The sequence below is a fragment of the Urocitellus parryii genome, chromosome 9 (assembly GCF_045843805.1).
Source record: "Urocitellus parryii isolate mUroPar1 chromosome 9, mUroPar1.hap1, whole genome shotgun sequence".
NCBI classification, from domain to species: domain Eukaryota; kingdom Metazoa; phylum Chordata; class Mammalia; order Rodentia; family Sciuridae; genus Urocitellus; species Urocitellus parryii.
The window spans coordinates 110284263-110306252 of record NC_135539.1 but is presented as its reverse complement, the minus strand read 5'-3'; the positions used below and the strand labels follow the sequence as shown (position 1 = coordinate 110306252).

At 47.4% G+C, this 21990-nt stretch overlaps 1 protein-coding gene across 1 annotated transcript in view; it reads right to left on the bottom strand.

Moving 5' to 3' along the window:
- Window positions 1-21990, bottom strand: part of Plxna2 (plexin A2) — a 203092-nt gene that overhangs the window by 92034 nt on the left and 89068 nt on the right. The window contains exon 4 of the mRNA XM_026387404.2: window positions 16640-16774. Coding sequence (XP_026243189.1) covers window positions 16640-16774 — 135 coding nt within the window. The remainder of the gene's footprint in view (window positions 1-16639; window positions 16775-21990) is intronic.

The window sequence follows — 21990 nt, the reverse complement described above, 5'->3', positions numbered from 1 at the left end:
AACTGCCTCAATGGATACCCAGTGCCTTTCCAGCAGCAAATTCATTTCAAAACATAACAATAACTAAACCCAATGGCCTTTTGTGTAGGCCCTATTTCATGAAATAAAACAATACAATGTTACCACTCTAAAAAGGTCAGATAGGCATTGTTTATTAACAATGCCCAAGGAATCTCATTAAATCTGGGAGCATGAACATAGTACAAACTAATAGAGTACATTGGAAATGATGTGCATCCCAGTGAAGACTGCCCTGGGACTCGAGGAGCAGCCTGGGGTTCTCTTGGCCATTGCCTACAACTCCCTGTGCTCCACGGAGTCCTGTCATTTTGTCCTCAGTTTATCCAGTCTGGAGGAGGTGCTGCCCCAGAGTTCCTTCCTCTCCTGGAATTGACTTCTTAGTGCACCCTTGGGCAAACAAACAGGTGATCCTAGGTAACAAAAATGGGTTTCTGGAGAAAGTGGGGTGACTAGAATTTTCTCTATTAATCTGGACATGCTCCAATTTGCACTAGGAGCATAAATTTGCATGTTGAATTCCAGAGGCCCCAAATCAAACAATATTAGATAAAATAAAATTAATTTTTATAATCCTCTGTGATCATATTCAAACCCAATATTCTCAGCTTGGCACACAGAATAGGTTTGCCTGCCTGCTTTTCTCTGCGCTTTCCTATTAAAATTATTTTCTCCAACACTGATTGAGTTCTGGCTGTACAGCTGGCACTGGGAGGGGTTGGGGTTCTCTGACCTTCCTCTGGTCCCTAGTAGCTTAGAGCCTAATGGGGAAAGACATCAAATAGATAGAGATTTATTGGATGTGTGGTTTTACCATAAAAGTGAGAGAGAAGCCCCGAGGACTGAATTGGTTCTGACTGGGATGAACAGGAATGGTTTTGAGTTCTAATGGGGACACAGGAGGAAGGATAGTAGGGAGGTGGCCGCAAGTGGATACTCTTGTTTTTCCATGGATTCAAAATGCAAGCATGATTCTTTAGACTATTTCGGCTTCCCCTCCTTCTAGGAAGGCAGCTGTGAGATGACATGGTTGCCAGCTGAGCCAGCAGGCCACAGGGATCTGGGAAAAGGCCCACAGCTATGAGTACTTGCTAGGTGGGCCTGAGATGGTGAGACCAGGCAGAGGGCGGGAGGCCTGTATGGTCAGACCTGCAGAATCTGCTAGAACCCCCAGGAAGCAATCCTGACATCATCACGTGGTGGGTGGTTTGGTTCTTCCTGACTCCTCTACAAACTTAGGATTTTCCTGTGGTTCTGGAGATGGGATCCAACATAGAATGTGAGGGTTTCATTTTTCTTGGGAAAACCAGACAGACTTCCTGCATACCAGTTTCTAATGGTTAATGATCCAGTTTCTAGTGGTTAGTGATCTAATGATTATCCAACAGTGCCAGGGCTTCCAGGACAGCTAAAGATATTTTTTTTTTTCAAAGTTCCCATGTAATGAATTCACTGTGTGGCAGGGATTATGCTCCCTGAGTTTTGTACATCATCTCATTTAATCCTTGCAGCACCCGATGGAGAAGATTCCAACATTACCCATTAGCAACAACCTACCTCAAAGGGAGCTGAGCACTTGCAATTAGAAAACTTGGTCAAGGTCAATGCTTAAAAGGGCCAGAGGCAGGATTCCAGACATATTTAACACAGAGTCTGCCCTGCCCACCACCCTACTCTGCGCTCCTAAAGGAAGCAGATAATGTGAAAGTGTATTCAGAACCCCTAACATCCACTTGCCTGCTCAGCCTTTCTGGGAGCCTCAGACTCTTCTATTGCTCTCTTGCTTGCTTTTAACCTCACCTCCCCACCTCTAGAACACTCCTGGAAGGAAGAGAGGCAGGCACACTGTGTCCTGGGCCCGGGGACAGGTGACCTTTCCAATTCAGCACCTTTATAAATCTTACCTAATGAAGTTAAAGGCAAAAAGGAATTAATGAATAAATGAAGGTTAAATCACTCCCTGCAGAAAATTGATGCTGACAGCGAGGGCCAAGAAGAGAGCCTGGAAATCAGGAAGCTGACTTGCAGAAGGTTTTTAAGATTCCCTTCCCCAAGTGCGAGGGGGATGTAAAGCTCACTAACTCTGACGGAGGCAGCGGTGGCTATGGGGAGTCCAAGGTAGAGGACCAGAAGGAAGTGGGATGAGAAAGTCACATTCTGTTTCGAATCATTTTTTTTCCCCAAAGCTGATTTGGGTATGATGCACAAATGTGCATGCACACGTGCACGTGCTTGCACACACACACACACACAAACACACACACACACACACACACACACACACACTGTTAACTCCTGTAACCAATCAAGATGTAGGCTGTTCAGTTCTGCTTGGCTCATGCCTGGCTTCCTGGGGACTTCTGTGGCATGTCTCCTTGTCAGCAAACACTTGTTAGCCTGCCTCTTTGTCACCTCTGTGATTGTCACCACCCTCAACTGCCCATCCCCCCAGACTGCATGCCTCAGCCCCACTGGCTCAGGAGGGCTATAGAGAGATGCATGACTAAGCCTGAGGAGGAGGAGGGGGAAGGACAAGCAGGAATGGCCAGCTGACCACAGCAGGGCAGCCAGGCCCGAGGCTGACGAGGCTGACCCGGGAACAGAGGTTGAGGGGAAGTGGATGAAAAGGAGGATATATCTGGTGAAGCTGAAAGGGAAAAATTTGCAGATGAGGGCTGGGAGGAGCATATCTTTCTTGCGAGCAAGGCTGCTGACTTCCCAAGCAGTGCTGGGCAGGTCTGTCAGTGGCCTATGCCTTAGTGGAACTCCTCTGTGAAATGGGTATGAAGTGGGTCTGCAGGAAGTGAGTCTGCAGGAGAGCAGCAAAAATTCTCCCTGGGAGCAGTGAGGAGGAAAGACCAGCCCCTCTAGTGCCCCTCCTCTTGGTGCCCACAGGTTTTAAGAATCTGGTCATGATGCCAGGGAGGCTTGGGGGTTCTAGCACAGCGTCCTGTAGCCCCCGGAGGAAGGGGAGACAGTGAGTGAGCACTGGCTGCTGGAGGGGCTGGGATGCTGGAGGTTGGGCTGAGAGACTCGGAGCCAAGAGCTGGCCAGATCAACCAGTGAATGAAAGGTCACTGTGATTTTTCTAGGCACCCTGGGAGACGTAGACAGAGAGCTCCGCTGACAGCAGGAGCTGACAATTGGCAAATGAGCCTCTGCCGTTATCTGTTTTCCTTCCTTATTCTTGTCTCATAAGACAGAGGCTAGAAATAGATGCCACCGGCAGATGACTTCGGGATGAAAAATGAGCAACATGTTAGTTGTGGGGGGTTTAGTGGCAGTGAAACAGGAAGCTCATGAGTGAACCACAGAAAAGCCCTGGGCTTAGATGCAGCCATTTCCATAGGGCTGGCTCTTGCTCTGTCCCAAGCATTCTCTGGGGATTATTGGTCTAATTTCCTCAGCAATCCTAAATCTGGCTATTATTGCTAATCCCACTTTACAGAAGGTAAAACTGAGACTTAGAGGGGATAAGCCAGGCCACAAGGAAGAGTGGCAGGGTCCAAATCTGAGCACATTCTAACCGTCTCCACGGATGAGTCTTCATGCTATCCTAAGGGCCTCCTTTCTGCCTCTACCTTCTTTTCTTCTTTCCTTTTTGAATTTCACCGTGTGTTTATTGAGCAACTAAAAAGCACTAAATAATATGTTATTTCTTGGGGAGAAAGAAGCAGCCCTGGCAAGCAAAGTCTCTGACACCAATAAAAGTTGATAAAATGAGGGGATGGATGACAGGGGTACACTAGCCCCTTCTTCTTCTTCCCATTAGCCTGGGATGGGCAGAGACCTTTCTTGTACAGTTAGAGAAATGGTCCTCCTGAGGGGAATGGACTGGCATGATCACAAAAGGTGCCAGTGGGAGCTCTGCCCAATGCTGCCATTTTTTTTCTTAATGATACTGCTGAAATCCATGGCCTATGCAGGGGGCCAGTTGTTGGTCTTGTGCCAGAGAGCACCAGGAGCTGGGTGCATGTTTGCTCCCTCCCATGTTCTACGTGGCAGCAGATGGGGGGGGGGACCTGAAGCCCCTTTATTCTGTGCTGGGTCCCTTTCTTCTTGAGATGAGTAGTGGGTGGAGCTCATCTCAAGTCTTCAGATCCATATGACACAGAAACTCTGCAAGAATTGATGCCTCTGAACTTTTCCTTTGGCTCCAACAATATCAAGTTTGGGGAAATGTTTCCTGAGTAGGCTCAACTTCCTGATTTGAAGCTTTCCTTCACTTAATCAATACTCTTTTTTTTTTTTTTTTTGATCACAATGGATGAACCCTTCCTTTTCACAAATCACCTGAAGCGTCTCTTCCCCAGGGGAAGACTTCTTTGACTCACAAGTTGTGCTGGGTGGTGGCCTCTCCTGTTCCCAGCACACTGAATGCTGCTGCTTCATTAGCTGCTCACTGTGGCTTTCCTTGTGTAAGTGTGATCGTGGGGGCACAAACCCTGTGCTGCCAACCTAGCAGTCCTCAAAGGTTGTTGGATGAACCATGGCGGCTGAGTCTCTGTCCATCTCCTTTCTCAGTCTCCTTTTTTCCTGACCCTCATTTTTGCCCACCTGTCTTTTCTCATCTCTAAACACTGCCTGAAGGACAGAGGCTGAACCCTGGACTGTTTGCTAAGCCGCAGCTGATGACACAGCCACTCTTCCTCCACCTGGTGGATGCTGCAAACCCTAGCCTGTTTGTGGAGGGAGGTGGGAGTGGGAATGATTGGGAGGACTGGGCGGGGAAGGTCACTTGAGGCAGGATGGTGAAGGGAGATTCAGGGCATAGTGTGAAAACTATGGAGACTGTGGCTGAGGCTCAGGGTCTCTGAGCTGGGCCTACCACAGAAAGATCAGAAGGCCAACTGGAAAAAATGCAGTCAAGCTGGACTCTGAAAACAGCACCGGAGGGGAGCAACCTTCCCCTTCTCCTCGGGTGCATATAATGGTGTTGCACGAAGGAGCAAATGTCCCCATCCCACAGGGGCATTTTCTGTCATCTTACTTGCTGGCCCCCATGCCTCTGTTCTCACCAGCACAGACACACTCAGACCCAGGCCCGCCTCCAAGCACCTCCAAGCACAAGTGAACTTTGGCACTGTTTGAAACTGTTCATGTCTAGAAAGAATGTGCCAAATGTCCTGGCCGAGAGGGATATTTAAATACTTTTGACCCTCAGGGAAACTGAGGCTTCAGTTGACCTTGACTTAGCTGCACCAGTAAGTGACTCAGATGACTCACAAGGGCAGACTCTCACCTTACCTGGTCCTGGCTGCTCTCCCACCACCCCTCTACCTCCCTCTCCCTAGAACTCCCCTGTAGCCTCAAGTCTGAGCCTAGATCCCTTCCAAAGGACCAGCCCAGGAGAGAAAGCTTGTCTGGCAGCTGGCTGGTCAGAACCCACAGGCAGCGGGGAGGAAATGGGCTCAGCTGGCCACTTCTGGCTAAGGAGTTCTGGTCCAGCAGAGATCAGCATTTGCCTCCTGGGATATATCCTGGATCTAAGTCCTGAGAGGGTCCGTCCAAGCCTCACCATTTGTGTGAGAAACCTGCTGGAGTGGAGACCCAGTTTTTTTTTTCCCCATTGTGTCCTCCAGGGCTCTGGCCCCCATACAGAGGAGACTTGTCAAGTCCCCAATGCACAAGGTCTGCTCCCATCCCTAGGGGAGGCCTCTGCCCTTCAGATGGTGCATCTTGCCAAGGTTTGCAGGCTTCCCCTTCCCGGCCTCTTGCTCTGCTGATGTTCATGCCCCTCTCCACACCTCTGAAACTGTATCTTCACATCACAGCCACTGTCTCAGTCATCAGCGGATGGAAATAACTTTTCACGACAGCTCCTCTGATGTTGCCATCTTTTGTGTTGATCAAAACAACAAAACGAATCAGACTCTCAGCATCTGATTGAAGCCTAATTGGAAACCCAAAGTGGCACTAAATGTTATGGTCTAAATAAAACACATTCAATTACTCTACCTCGACAGGAGGAGCACCAGGGAGAACGCCTAGAAGGAGATAGGAAGCAGGTTGCCGAGTCCTGCGGCCAGCCTGCTGGGCCAGGCAGGTGTCTGGATGAGACTCCAAGCTGTGGGCACAGGAGGCTTCCGAGAGCCTGAGAAACCCTCGCATGGAGCTGCTCCCTGGTTGCCCGGCTCACTCTTGGAATGGCACTTGAGGCTGAATGGGGCTTGGATGCAGTTTCTCCCACGTGTACTGGACTGGCCCTCCTGGCCAGGGGTTTCCTTTGCCAAGTGGAGCAGTGGATGGGGTAGGAAAATGTGCAGGAGTGTCACCATGTCACCTGCTGGGTCCCTGAATGGCCACTTGATGTTGGGGGAAGGTGGGAAGGCAGGAGCTTTGGGACCACCCAAAGCTCCTCGTCTGCTCTGCCTCTTAGGAGCCCTCTGGGGTCAGAGTGGGGAGGGGAGAGGGTCTTGTGAGGCACCATTCTTCTGCACAGGAAGAATGGAGCTGCAGTAACTTCCTTGGGGCCTGGGGCTTTTTCTCCCTCCACTCCCACCATTAGAGACATTTCCTCTGATTGGCCACCATGTAGGGCCTGGGGCAGTGCTGACTTTTTTTTTTCTTTCTTTTTAAAGTAAAACAGCCCAGTACTCCAAATTCCTTGGGAGTGTCAGGTGAGAAGATTAGGAGTCTGTGCTGGCTTCCTGGAGTTTAACCCTTTTCTTAATGTGGAGCCAGGAGGGGAAGTGCAGGAGGGGAGCCGGACAGCAGCCAGGGGGCGCTGTCTCAGAAATAAGGAGGCGTGGGTGGGCCTCCAGAAGCCTGGGGTGGAGGCCTAAGCCGGCTGTTTGCCAGCTTTGTTGCTCTGGGCAAATTACTTAGCGAGATTAAATTTCAGTTTTCTTTCTTATCTGTAGAAAAGGCTAGGAAAATAATGCTTATTAGTTGAGGTCATGTTTGTCAACTAAAATAAGCAAAGCATGACATAAATATTAGATTTCAACATCTTAAAGTAGAGCTCAAAGGCCTTGTAGGCGGTGGAGATTTTTTTTTTTAGGCGTGGCTATATGCACGGCGTGAACTGCAGGGCTTGGCCTGGTGATGAGACATGGGGGTACAACCATAAAAATATAATTGCCACTACTAACATTTATTAAGCAGGTAACACATGCCAGGTACTTTTCAGAGTGCTTTTTATGCATTAATTCATTAAATTTAATCCTCATGCAAATGTCATAATTATGTCCATTTACAGATGAGGTTATTGAAGCACAGAGAGGTGAAGCAATTTGCCCCAGGCCTCGCAGCAGTCAGTGGTGGGGCTGGGACTTATCTAAGAGTCCATGCTTTTCCATAGCTGTCAGGAAACTGCTCATAGTCGCTGACACCAGCCTCCTCTCACTGGCTTGGTACACCCTTCATTCTCCACCATCACTTCTCTCCAGATCTCTGACTCTTTTTCTAAAAAACAGAGGGCTGCTTATCACTAAGTAGTCTCTGGGCCTCAACCAGCTCTGCATTCCTGTGTCAGGCTCTCTGAGAGACTCCCAGCACGGACAGGCTTCTTTGTTGGTAGGTATGAGCTAATGTAATTATCAAACACATCGTCCCTGTCTTCTGTAGCACTGCTCACCTTATTTTCCCTTTTACCTACATTTCCTGCCTTCTCTCCAGAATGTGATCATCCTGAGGGCAGGAATTCTACTTTACTTATCTGTACACAAAATCACGGTTATACAGGGCTGTGGTTGTGCTGAAAAGAGCAGAAAGAAATCAAGAAAGTACCTAAGATCTTTGCTGGAACATTCCTTAGAAAGACAGCCCTGTCTATATCTGCATATGCAAATGACTTTCCAGTGGACAGCTCTATGCATTATACATGGTAGACATTTAATGGTCTGTTGAATGAATGGGTCGGTGTATGCTAATGATATGCAAATCACCTCTATTTTAATTTGACCCTTGGGAACATCTTCAGGGACTCTCTCTTGGGCCTAGCTTGTTTTCCTTAGTTTTTTTTTTTTTTTTCAACTTTAGTTTTTAAACATGCCAGTGTTTTCCCTTGCCTGTGCTGAATGAAGCCATGTCAAGTTGGGAAAAGAATGCTGGGCTGGGCCAGGTGGATCAGCATGATGACCCAGGTAAGCGAGTCCCCTCTCTAGGCATCAGTTCCTCAGATTTAAAAGACTGAGGGAGGGTAGGCTTCCTTCTGGTACAGAGACACTGTGATTTCCCATCCCTCAGTCTAGGGGCATCATCTTAAGAGTGTGAGCCTTCAGCTGTCCTACCTAGAAAGAGAAAGCAAAGCCCTTGCCAAGGATTAGAGAGAGTCTCCAGGCCCCCTGCCCATTTAGAGAAATGAGGGTTTTTGGCACCAGTTCGCCTGGCCTGGGCATTGTGTTCAATCATTTCTTTCCAAACCCAAGGATTTTAAAATAAGAGGCTGGAGTTCTCTCTCTTAAATACAGTAAGCCAAGCGTCTGATTAAAAGGGTGGGTTTGCGTTTCTCTTCCCTCATGTGAAAATATTTATTAAAAAAAAATGCTCCCATGAGAATATTAATAGCCAGGGAGTCGGCTTCGAGTCAGCCTCTGGATCCTTGACATTGGAAATGTGGGAAAGACAGAGGGAAAAGGGAAACCTAGGTTGAGGTGGTCCCTGTGCCCTGTGCAGAATTCTGCCCTCGAGCATTCAGCTCCTGGGCCACACTGGGGTCTGGAGTCCTTAACCAGAAACACATGTGCATCAAAGGCTTGGATTGAAAGTGACACTTTCTAAAACAAAGTGCAGCCGTGATTCTCTCTTCCTCACTCGCCTAATCCGCAAACCCTATAATTCTCCCCAGGTCCCTCAGGCTCAGCTCTCTCCTGCCCCCTCACATTCCTGCCTCCCTCAGGGCCAAGGCCTCCAGGCCCAGTTGGCGGCAGGAGCGGGGCTCCTGTTACTGAAACTTGTCAAATACACCTTGGCGAACTCTGCAGGCGCCCAGGAAGTCTGATCACCTGCACTAAACAGGCACCATCACAATAACAGTCTGAAATGCCAAGACCCACAAGCAGGAGACGTCTAGAAGTGTGGTTCCTCACATTTTTTCTTTTCTTTCCCAAGGTCTTCAGGGGACCTAGGGGACTGGCAGGCAGTTCAGTAGTTTGGGCTACAGGTAGGAAATTTACTACCCCAAGTATGACAACAGCCCCTTTGAAAAGGTTCTTATTTTGGGGCCTCAAACCAAGTCGGTATTTGACAGGGAATTCTCCAAACCAGGGAGAACAAAATTAGTCCCTTGGAGAAGCCCTCTGGACAGTGCTGCAGGAGCATTTGAGAGGCTGGCCTAAACTTCCCTCAGCCCCACACAAGACTTAGAACCAGAGCAGCGACCTGCTGCAGGGTTTCTCCTGTAGTGAATTATGTCGGGGAAGGTGGCTTTACACACTTTGTTTCTGATACTGAATCCAGATTTAAAATTAGGTAGTCAGTGTAGTTAGGTAAATCAGGTCTAATATTGAGTGCTGAGAATGAATTCCCAGAAAAATTGAGCAACTCTTGAAATGTTAATGAAGTCCAGGAAACAGCCCCCAGCAGATTTGAAGATAGCCCATCCCAAAGAAGTGTTAATGAACAGCAAACTTGAAGATGCTGCCTCAGAAGTCCTTCCTGACCAGATTACTTCACCCCTTGGGCCTTCCCACCTACATTCCATCACTAAAAGAACTATAAAAAGGGGAAACAACCACACTTCCACGGATTCCACCTCTTGGGTCCCCTTCTTCCTCCGGAGAAGTCTTTTCTGCTGTCTGTTACTAAACTTCTAATTTCTACTCTGACCTTGCCTCGGCATGCTTCTCTGGTGTTATTCTTCAACATTGGGGAAGCAAGGACTCGTCACCGTCACCGGTCCACAGCGGTAACAATACCTGCAGGCCAGACTCCTCCTTGCCCCATCTCTGTTAAACCAGAAAGGCAGGGTTGGTGAAAATGTCTGTTTCCTGTAATCCCTGGGGGTGAGAAGCCATTGCCCTGTGTCCGCAAGGAGGACCACTTCTGAGTGGTTCCCATGCAACCTGTCACAGGAAGGCTTCCTGGCAGAACATTAAAAGCCAACATGCCCTCAACATGTGACCCCCTCCTGATAGATTCCCACAAGCACTTTCTTTGCCCAAGGACATTTGATGTAGGACTTTCAAAACCTTCAGCAGTTGATCAGCAGCACACTTTAAGGCCACTAATGGGTCCGTATGTGTTTTGGGAAATCAGAGCAGTTCTGCTTTTGATCCTGGAGCTAGGTGCTGGGGGTACACAGTGCTGAAAGGAGCAGTCACATGGTGCCTTCTGAGCCTTGAGTTCCTCATCTGGGGTCAGAATCTCTGAAGTCCCCTCCTGCTCTGGTGCTTTGTGTTTCCATGCCCCTGTGGATGGAGAACCCAGCCCTACATCTTTTCCTAGTCTGCTTTTCAAGTGTGCCAACTGTGTGATGGGCAGCAGAGTGGAGACACTGGGATTTCCAAAACCAAGTCGTTGAGAAAGGTAATAAATGTCCTACCTAGGGCTAGGGTGGTAGCTCAGTGGAAGAGCGCGTGCCTAGCATGTGTGAGGCATTGGGTTTGAGTCTCTGCACCAGATATAAATGCATAAAATAAAGTTCGATCAACAACTAAAAAATGTTAAAAAAAAATCCTCCCTAGTTTGCCGGGGGTGCTCACTCTTAGAGCCCTGAGCTGCTGTGTCTGCCGTGAGCTGTCATACTCAAGAAGTCTAACTATTTTGGGGGCCAGCAGGCTGTGAGGAAACTCAAGACACATGCAGAAGCCTTGTCTAAGGCACTCTAGTGAAAAAATCCCAACCGATCCCAACTTCTAGTTTCCAAGTGCCAGACATGAAGAAGCTTCCAGAAGAATCTAGCCCCACATCATGCTAGCCACCCTGGCCATTCACGTCATCCCCACAGAAGCTGTGGATATTATAGAACAGACACATGTTGCCTTCACTTCTTCCTGCACCCCTTCCATCCCTGAATCCTTGACTCATACATTTTGGGATGGTTTGTTATGTAGCCATAGATAAACACAGCAGTGTGCCAACTCCTGGCACATACATGAGGCACTCAGGGCTGGGGTCTGTGCTTATTTTACTACCTGGAAAAGGTAGTTTTGCCTTTTGCATTGAACTTGAGGCTTGGTTATATACCTGAGGAAACCAGAAATGAAAAGCCCCTTGGAGAGTCCCTGGCTGACCAAGCATCCATACCTGTGGTCACTCAGGCCTGTGGGCTTGGGGGATGGCCAGGGCTCAGGTGCCCCTCCCTATTCCCTATGGATGCCTGCTTTCAAGTCTCCCGAGCCTCACATATGGGCCTGGGGCTGCCTCCTGAGTATGGAGGGGGGCAGGATTGTTTAGTCTGCTAGGCACATTCCTAGATTTTTAAAATAAATAGCAGATTATGAGCAACTCAGCCCAATGCTGCCATTTGGCCAGGCCAGAGTCTTTTGAGGTGTCCCTCGGGAGGGAGCAGCAGGAGTGGCAGGTTGGAGGCCATTGCTGGAACATAAGAATGCTTTCCCAGCCATAATTTAGAGGGGATATGTTTCTAGTCCTTACTGAGGTCCCCAGAAAGTTTTAGTACTGACACTACTACTAATAAATTTCTATCACATTTGAAAGCATTGACTAAGTCAGATATGGCACGAGGTGACTTATCTAGTCACACTACTAGCCTACCTGCTAGTCCCGTTACACAGATGAAGCAACTGAGGTTTGGAGAAGTCAAATTACTTTCTCAAAGCCATATACCACCTAGCAAGAAGCTATGAAAAGGAAGTCTATCTCACTTTCACATGCCAGATCTTAACCACCGTGCTCTTTTGCCCCTCCACGCCTAGAAATAGAGAGCAGAATCCCACGTCCCCCACCCACTCCCAACACGCTCACCCTTTGCCAGCCTATCTGCTATTCCCCAGGTTCTTTCCAGCCTGCACGGAGCCATTCTCCACTGTGACTCCCTTTTTCCATTTCACCCTTCGCTGGATCATTTTATGCCTCTATTCCCTCTGCTAATTCAAACTAATTAAAGTATAAAATAGAATAATTGCTTCCATCCCCATACTCTTTTCTCATCCACCCTGAGGACGACGGAGTGGTGTTCCCTTTCTGGGAGTGGCCAGCCTGACAAGTTGGGTGGAAACTAGGGCCATTCGGTTTCTTTTCATCTTGTTGCTTGGTTTTTAACTTGGCCCGTAGCCTGATTTTCCCTGGACTCTCTGTCTGACTTCCATGAGACACTGAGGACAGGGGTGCAACTTGGAGTCATGCTGTAACATCTGTTGACTCACTGTTGAGTCTGGGGCGGGCTTTCCAGAGAAGAGCCAGGCATCTTCACGGTGGAGCACCTGGGCAAATAGCAGCAGGATTGGGGAATCAGTTCCCAAACTTCCCCCTGGGACTGGCCAGCCGCAGATCTATTAACAGTACATTAACATTGACTTGTTAGGAAGTGGCACTAACGACCCAACACTTCCTACTAGTCCTATTTCTTAATTACATTTAGTTAATTGAGAGAGAGAGAGAGAGAGAGAGAGAGAGAGAGAGAGAGAGAGAGAAGTCAGAACAAGTGTTATATTGGTATTAGATTGTTAACTTTGTGGGTAGATTAGAACCCCTTTTGCAGAATGTGAGACCAGGGACTACACTGTACTCTTACCTGGTCTCAAGGATAGGACAGATGTCGTGTTTTGGAGAAGGGGTGAGTACAGAGAGATAAGTAAGTGCCGTGGATAGGGTGGAAGGAAGGGATGAGATTAGGCTACCCAGAGATTTGTTATAAAATGAAGTTTCTGGAAGCCCCATTCCCTTGATGTCACACAAGATCTTAGGACTTTTAGAGAACCCCCCAAATCTTAAATTTTTACCTGCTATGGTTTAGATATGGTTTGAGTGTATCCCCCAGATGTTCATGTGTAGAAACTTTAAGAGGTGGGACCTAGTGGCATATACATTGATCATTGAGGGTGCTTTCCTCAGAAGAAATTGATGTAGCTCTCACAGGATCCAGGTTATTTCTTGCAACAGAGTTGTTATAAAAAAGCAAGCCTGGCCCCTCCCAACCTTCTTTGGCTTCTTGTCTGGTCATGTGAGCTCATCCTTTTGCATACACTCTTGTTGTAATATCATCTGCCATGATGTGATTGCAGTCAGGGAGACCCTTGCCAGAGCCTGGGCTATACTGTTTCGACGTTCAGCTTCCAAAGCCATAACTGAATAAACCTCTTCACTTTCTAAGTTACTCAGACTCTGTTATTTTGTTATGCTAATGGAAAAAGGACTAATACACTGCCTCAGCGCAGGAATACACTTATTCATAAGCAAACCAGCCTTCCTACTCTCTGTAATGTTCATTGTTTAGGGAAGAAGCTCATGAAAACACGCATGACCTCACAGACCTCTTTTTCAGCAAGTTCTTTTGTTCTAACTTTAAGCTTATTAGTGGTGATTTTGATGTCACCTGCAAAAAGAGAAGTCCCAATACCAGGACCTTCAATGAACTCTTCAAGAATTAAAAGGACATCTGAGTCAGGTTTTTCATCTCCATCTTTAAATGTGGTGAATCCAAGTCCCTGAGAAGATAAAAGCCCAGGTCACCTGGGGAACTAGAGGCAGGGCCTGTTATCTGGGTCACAAACCACTTAGCTTCCTAATCATCACATATAGTATCTATTCTCCTAAGTAATGAAATCAGAATGCAAGAGGTGGAAGAAGCCACACAGAATCTTAATGACCAGTGGAGTCATAGTCTGCATGGAGACAGAGTAAGAAGAACTTCCCTAGCTGTTGTCTCAACTGAGTCTCACCCTGACCTTGTGTGACACAGAGATTAAGTGGCTTGTCTAAGGCCTCTCTGCTATAGAATAGCCAGAATCGGAACTGTGGACTTCAGAGGCAATCCTGTTATCTGATGTAACTCCTCTAACTCAAAAAGGAGGAAACGGAAGCCGTGAGTCATGCTACTGGTTATTGCAAAAGCTGAACTAGAATCCAGGACATCTGACTTCATTTTTACTGACCGTTCTCCAACCATACATTAAACTGCCTCCTGAAGAGGTCCTGGCTGTCTGTGAAGACTCTGTGCTCAGCCGGCCTCAGACAGATGGGCCTCCTGAGCTGCCCTTGGCCCTCCTCCCTGGACTCAGCCCCCCCCCGGTGAAGTCACCTGGCTACCTATTTCTACACGATTTATGGCTGTCCAAGTGACAGGCTTCAGAGCTCCACCACAAATCCCCCTTAGACTTGGCCTCCTGATTGCAGCTCCACCTGGTACAGAGAGCTCCCCTATTAATATCTCACTTGGCCAGAGACAGCCCCATGGCATTAAACCCACATTCTTCCTCTATCTGCTCCTTGGCTCATTGCAACTGGCTACTACTCAGCCTATTTGGTGCAGATTGGAACAAGAACAGGACACCTGAAGCAGAGGATGAAGACAAAGGAGAGGATATTTACAGAGAAACTGTATTTTGACCAGGAGGCATGCTCTCGGACGTGGCATCACACATGAACTCAAGATCATTCTATATCCTCAAGCCTTCTTGTCAGCCTCTAGCCCTGACCCAGCGCCTCTTCTTTGGTTCTATTTTGAATGCATTTTCAAAAGCATCCCATTTGACAAAGGACATGCAGCCAAAATGTGCCTTGGCGCTTTTTCAGTTTCCACTAAGGTTTTGTTGGTCACTTCCATTTGCTGCTTCTGCTTTTTCACTACATTGGACTCAAAAAAAAAAAAAAAAAAAAAAAAAAAAAAAAAAACCAAGAGAGAGCTCTCACCCAGAGCTTCCTGCCTGGTCTTGAGCCATACAGCGTGTCTCTCAAAAAATATCATGCATAGTATGGGTTTATTCCTCTTCTTTAGCCACCTATGTAGGTTGCCATCTATCCACCAGCCTTCTACGTATTCCTGTGAAAGTGTCTCAGGATCCTGTTAACGTGATGTTAATTTTGGATGGTGGACTTGAGACTGTTGTCTATAGGTAATGCTTGAACTGGTATTGAACAGGTAAGCATCTACTATTTTTATTTTAAAAATAACGTTCAGTCTTAAAGGTGAAGAAGAATAGGAAGAGAACACAGAGCATCCATAGAACTCAATCTGACGTCATAGATACCCGGGGTACCTGTCTCTCTCCCTCATTAGATGGTAGCAACTTCAGGGCAGAGATCAAGTCCCACTCCTTTTCATGTTTTCCCAGTATTTTGTCTCCAATAAATATGTGCCCAGTCATGGTTTTCTCTTAGGCCCATTGCCTGTTTTATTGGGATGATAGGCTGGTGTTTATTTCCAAGACTCTCTCACCCACTCTAGGTTAGGCAAAGCGTCCTCCAACTCCTCCCAGTTCCCATCTGGACCTGTTTATGCCTCCATTGCGGGGGCCACATGAAAGAAGGTAAAAAAGACAGGTGGGTTCAAGAGGCTCTGGATGTAATTTGCATGCAATTAGCATATGATTTGTGTCATCTATTCTCAAGAAGTAATTTTCAAGTTAGAACTGCATCACTGCGTCCCTTAATGCTGTCATGTGCCTGCTGGCCCCTTTCTTACTTTTTCTGCTTATCCCCCATCCCCTGATTCAGATCCCTTACATTCAAAAACAAAGGAGGGAAAGACAACTCGGAGAAGGGGGAAGCTGATCAAGGACACTGGAATCCTGGCAGAATATTCTGAATGACATACGAGCTGGGAGGCACCTTGTGAAAGTGGCTGGTCCTCTAGTCCCAGCACAATTCTCCAGCCTCTGTCAGTATCCTCAGCTGCTGAGACAGACTCATAATCCTTTTTAATCCTTCTTTGACCTTTATCTGACTTCTCCTTTTCAGGAAAATGATAAAGACCATCGCTGCAGCTCAACAACTGTTAACCCACTGACCAAGTGAATGGAATGAAGCAGTCTTGGTGAAAACTAGGTGTTCGCTGGGTTTTCTGGATCTGCAGGGATCTGATGAATCTCCTGTCTTCCCTGCTTCTTTTCTTCACCACACCTCCCCCTGCATTACCCTTCTCTGGGCTGCCACACATTCAGAGTGAGTACAATCTGGGGGAGTAATCCTCCTCCTCCCCATCCTTGAGGGTGAGGAACTTGCTCAGTTGCTACCTCGCAGAGGGTAGAAGTCTGTTTCGTAGGATTCCCCATCTCTGCAGGCATAGTTTCAGCTTCCCAGAGCTGACCAGTTTCTACCCTGCACCAGTTTAAGACTCATGCCAAGATTTTATCTCCTTCTGGGGCCCTATCTTGGTTCTGTCTCTCTTAGGAGCAGGCCCAGCCCGGAGGCCTGGATTATTTACACCTCTTTGGCTCCCTTGAGCAGCAGACTCTGTGGGCCCGAGAGCAGTAAATCTACCTCCTAATCACACCAAGCTGCTCCATGCAGTCTGGCCTGTTCTTGCGGGGCTGTTCATCACTGGCTGAGACAGGGGCTGTGGCCTAGAGAGAAGCCTCCGGGAAGCGGCTGGCCCCGGCTTGCTTCCCTGTGGCTCCCTGCAAAAACCTACAGGGAATCTGCCTCTTCCGGGACCCTGGTGCAGCAAGAGCAGAGGTCTCCCTTATTAGATGGAACAGCTTCTGAACTAAGGTGACAGATCATCAACAGTTTCCTGGAGTCTGGAAAGAATATATGGATTGGCAGCAACACTTACCTGTCTCTCAGACATGACATATAGGTAGCGCTGATCAATGGAGAAGGCCATGTCCCGAAGGATGGGGCTCCCATCTTTGAGCACAGAGACCATCTCATACTGGACCCCACCATGGGGGGGACCATCAGCTCGAATCTGCAAGAGAAACAAGGGTATCCTTAGCATGTATACACTCTGCCTTCCCTGTTGGCTACCTGCTTCTACCTAGAAGAAGTAGCTTTCAAAAAACCATTGCTACCCCTCCCAATTGCTACTCTGTAGCCAGAAACACCACTTACTTCAAACATCCCAGTCTCCATACAGAGAATACTTTCCTAAGCCATCTGAGTGCACTGGCTGGGATTTCTGATGGTGGATTTATTTTTGTGTGCACATAGGCCCTCCGGAATAATTCTGACTATCTATATGTGGTTATTCTTGTGTACGTTACAGATATTTAAAGCTGTATGTGATATATGAATATGCAAGTTAGCACGAGCTTGGGCACACTTATTTGTGGATGGAAAGGGAGAATCAACATCTATACACAGTATCCTTACCTCAGGCAGATATAGGGAAATGCTGGGCAATTATACAAACCACCAAAAAGTGGTCATCAAGAGATTCCAGATTTTTGGACATTATGATGTCTTTCTTTCCCCAGATATAGGTTCTGACTGTCTGCAAGTCCACCCCGTGGGATGTGGTAATCTAGGAATCCTGGCTCTTTCTGTCCAAGTGCATCCCAGGACAATAAGTCAGAAAGGACTTGGTTGTCATTTAGTCCAGGGTTTCTCAGCCCTGGCTGCACATCTGTATCATCTGGGGAGTTTTTAAAAATATGAATGCCAGGGCCAGATGCATTAATCAGAATCTCTGTGGGTGGGGCCTGGGCATCTTCATTGGGTTTAAAATCTCTCAAGATGAATTTAATGAGAAGCCAGGGTCAAGAAGCAGTGATAAAATCCAATATTCTCCAATCAGAGTGGCCTCAGAATTGCCTGCAGGGCTTGGTAAGATGTGTGGCTGAGCCCACCCCAAGAATTTCAGATTGGGGCGGGGGATGAGCTCCATGGGCATGCATTTCTAACCCATTCTCAGGTGCTGCTGCTTCTGCTGGTACAGAAATATGAGAAGTACTAATTCAGGCTGAGCTCCATATGCAAAATACTGAAGCTCAAAAGAGAGAGGTCCCTAAAGTCATGCAAAAAGTTGGCGGCATGGGCTGGGGTTGTAGCTCAGTGGTGGAGTGCCTGCCTAGCACGTGTGAGGCACTAGGTTTGATTCTCAGCACCACATATAAATAAATAAATAAATAAATGGTCCATTAACTACTAAAAAAATAAAAAAAAAAATGGTGGCAAGAAGTTCTTGGTTAGATCTGCTCCATCCCCAGTCTCTTTTCCCAGAGTAGGAGCTGACTCTTGACCAGTGTTCTCTCCCCCCAGCTCATTTCCTTTGTCTTCTGCCCACCTAGATACCCTGGAGCCCAGGCCCCACCTCTTCTAGGAAGCCTTCCCAGCCTCTCTAATGGCTTATTAATGACATTTAGACTGATGCTTTTTTTTCTACCAGACATCCTGTCCTAGGATTATAATCAATCGATTTGTTCATTGTATGTGTACTAGCTAACATGTATTGACCATCTATTTGAATTGTTTTCTAATTGCTTCCCATGTGCATAAGTCCTGCCAAAGTTTTGAAGATAGGAATATGTTTTCTATTTCTCTTGCAACTCTCTGAGGACCTGCATAGGCTGGGGGACATAGCTGGTGATGGATTAAAGGGAATACTTGAGACATGTGTGTTGAAAGGAACTTAGATGGTGAACCAACTGATGGAGTATCCTGGATTTTTTTTATTGCTAAATTAAAGTTAGGCCAAACACATTTTCCTTGGAAAATCTGAAGAATACATCTTCTCCTTTCTTATACTCTGTGCGTTCTCAGGGCACGATCTGCACTGCTGGGTTGGGCTGGATTGGGGTGAGTGGGGAGCAGACCATGAGTCCCTAGTGGGGTGGAAAGCTCTGGCTCTGGAGTTCTCAGTGCTAGACAGAGCAGATTCCTGCATGAGGGCCCTTGGCCTAGATTCCAGGGATGGGTACAGTGGCTTAGTGTCAAGGCATAGAGTGAGGGGTACCATGTTTTCTTCCTCACCTGCTTTGGTGGGTGACTGGGGGGCTCTGGATTGAAGTAGAGGAGGAAACCTCACCTTGTGGGTTGGACTCTACCTTCTCCTAAGCTTCATCCTTATCCTTTTACTACCTCACAGGGGGCTTCCAGCATTCAAAGATTCTGCCTTGACAACTATCACTGAAGCCCCTCCTTCCAGGGTTGGGGGCACGAGGGTAGGTAGAGGGCAACTCCAAGAGTCAGCTACGATGTTATGGGGTTGGGGCGTCTATTCTCAATCCCAGAGCAATTATGATTATGAGAGTTAAGCAGAAGGAAGAACAGAGTCTCTATTTGGGGAAAACTTTCCATGATTAAAATGCTTCCCCTTATCATTCAAAGCAGGGTTCTCCTTTGGATGGACAGGGCCAGCTTTCTATAAGGTCCTTGCAGAAATGTGGTAGCACTGACTCACAAAAGTTCTTGATTACTGTAAGAGGTAGAGGGAAGATGTGTTGGCCATGGCTTCTGGTTGACTTGGCCTTAGTTTTCTGTCTTCTACAACCTGGGGAATTTAGGGTCTGCTTCTTGCATGACTCTGAACCCTACCTTGCCTCTGAAGGAGAAACCCTCCCTTGACAGCTGCTCCTCTACAGGGAGATTTAGGTCTCCTTAAGCTGGTTTGGCTCAGGAGTTGTAGAAGCAGCCCTCTGGGCCCAGGCCTGGCCCAGGACCTCCTCCTTAGGAGGCTGGTTGACCCACTGCCAGCTGGAGCAGTCACCTTCTCCATGAGCCTGGGCACTGGCTTGGATCCCCAGAAGGTCTGACACAAAGTCAGAAGGAAGAACAAATGCCACGGGTCTGGCCCTCCCTCAGTGGTCCCTGGGACTAGATGGTACTGTGGCCAGACTGGAGCCGGAGCTGACCCAGCCACCACCCTGACACACGCTGCTGCTGTCTGTTGGGACCAATCCCAATCATTCACTTCTTACTGAATCAGAGACCTCATCAGAATCTTTTTTTAAATATTTTTTTTTAGTTGTCCATGAACTTTATTCATTTACACATGGTGTTGAGAATTGAACCCAGTGCCTCACACATGCTAGGCAAGCACTCTATCACTGAGACACAACCCCAGCCCCTAACCAGAAGCTTTTAAAAACTTCCTGTCTGCAACCTCAATCTTTTAATAAACCAGTGAAGCCAGAATCAAATCTACATAGGTCTGAAACGTGAGCACTAAAACCAAATCAGAACAGAAAATGTTGTTGGTCCTGAACTTGAACTAAGCTCTCTTATTCTATTCAGTCTTCATCCTTGGAAAGAAAGGCAGTCCTGGCCAAGAAGTCTGTGCTTCCCTGGGCATCCTCCTACTCCCTGCTACCTGCTGTAGCTTGAATAGCCCTTTAAGACACCTATAGGAAGTCAGAGAAAATGGAGACTGGGGGCCAGAGGGCCAGGGGTTAAGGAGAATGAGGTGGGCCAGGACAGTGGGCAGAAGGCAGGCAGACAACTGGGCAGCAGAGATCTTTCTCTTCACTGGATACCTTCTGCTCCCTCTGGGTCACACATTAGCATGGGGAGAATATAGTTCTGGGACTCAGGCATCCTGGGATTCAATTCTGACTCTCTTCTTGCCTGGGCATGGCACACTTTTAGGAGAATTACCTCCCTGAGCCTCAGTTTTCTTCTCAGACGGGCTTAGCACCTGTTCCAGAAGGATCACTGACATCGCTGCCAGATGGCAAGGGCTTTGCAGCTCATAGCCTAAGCTTTTCTATTAGAGGCCCCCACCAGGGTTGGAGCCAGTCAGTGCTATTCAGAGAAAGCACACAACAATGGAGAGATTAGCCCCAGAGAGATTAGGGAAGTTTTTAGGTCAAAATTGTCTCTCCTTGCCAGACACAGGGTGCCTAGTGGCGAGGAACTATCAGGGAGTCATGAAACAAAAGCGAGATTTGGAAAGCCAATTAGTTGGGTTTATTGTGTGGTGCCCCACCAAGTCACAGTTCTCTTCAGCGTTTAAGCTTGCATCCTTGGGGCCAGGTTTCAAGGACCACAAGGACAGCCATAAATGGAAATAGGCCACAAATCCAGTCTGAGGGCATGCATTGTCAGGTCAAGCTGCACAGGTCTTAATATCCAACCAGGCAGTGGAGGGCCAGAGATGGGGCAGAGAAGGAGGTGGTACCGACAGGTGGAACCAGCCACCTGAGCATGCTTTTCTAGTTGGGTTCTTCATGTCCTGGGAGGAATTGACCTCAGTGGACATGCAGAAACCATGGGGCCTTTGTGCTTGGCCAAGATTGAGAAGAGCAGAACCACAGGGGGCATAGTAGACTACAGAAGAGGGGACAGTCTTTACTGAGACCTACAGAAGACAATTTGTGCCTAAACTTTTGCACAAGGACATTTAGATGAGCTTGAATAAGAATTCCTGCTCTGAAGACACCTGACTGTAGAATGGATGACCACAGAAGTCTGTGATCATCTTAGGAGGAGTTTTTAACACAGGACAAACCCTTTTGCTGTATAGTTCAACTTGGTCCTGCCTAAGGCAGTAGGTTAGACTTGGTAAATTTTTAAAGGTCCCTGTTCGCCCAATGAATTTATTAATAGCTGCCACTTATATAGCTTTTATGACATGCTGGGCACTTTTGAAAGTTGATAATAAAAATTAGCTCATTTAGTCCTTAAGGGTACCCCTGATGTAAATAATATTATCATTCTTCTTCGACAGATAAGAAATCTGAGGCCAGGAGAGGCAACTTTCCTGAGGTTATACAGCTAAAGAGTGGCAGAACCAAGCTTTGTACATAGCCCAAATTCTCGACACTGTATAACTCTCCCAAGACACGGTAGTAAGCATTTCTCTATTCTCTGTAGCTGAGCAGAATGGAAGGGTAGCTTAGAAGTCCAAGTTCTCCCCTTCGTTCCCCCACAGTCAAGGAGGGACAACCACCCTTTTTTTTTTTCCTGGGGTGCAACAGCAAACTCAGAACCTAATTTAGGAGGGCTTTACTTGAGATCTAAAACTCAGTTTAACAGGTCTGGCTTTGGGGCAGGAACATGAGAGATAAAGCCCAGGGAGATTTACTGTCCAGTTTCCAGGTGGGAGGGGACCCTTGGAAATGAGAATGAAATAGTAGCTCTCTTAGTATCTTTCCTTTAAATCACAGCTATGAAATTAATGACATCCTCTTTACTTGAACATCCAATTCAGATCAGCATATCCAATTAACTCGCTTACCTATAGGC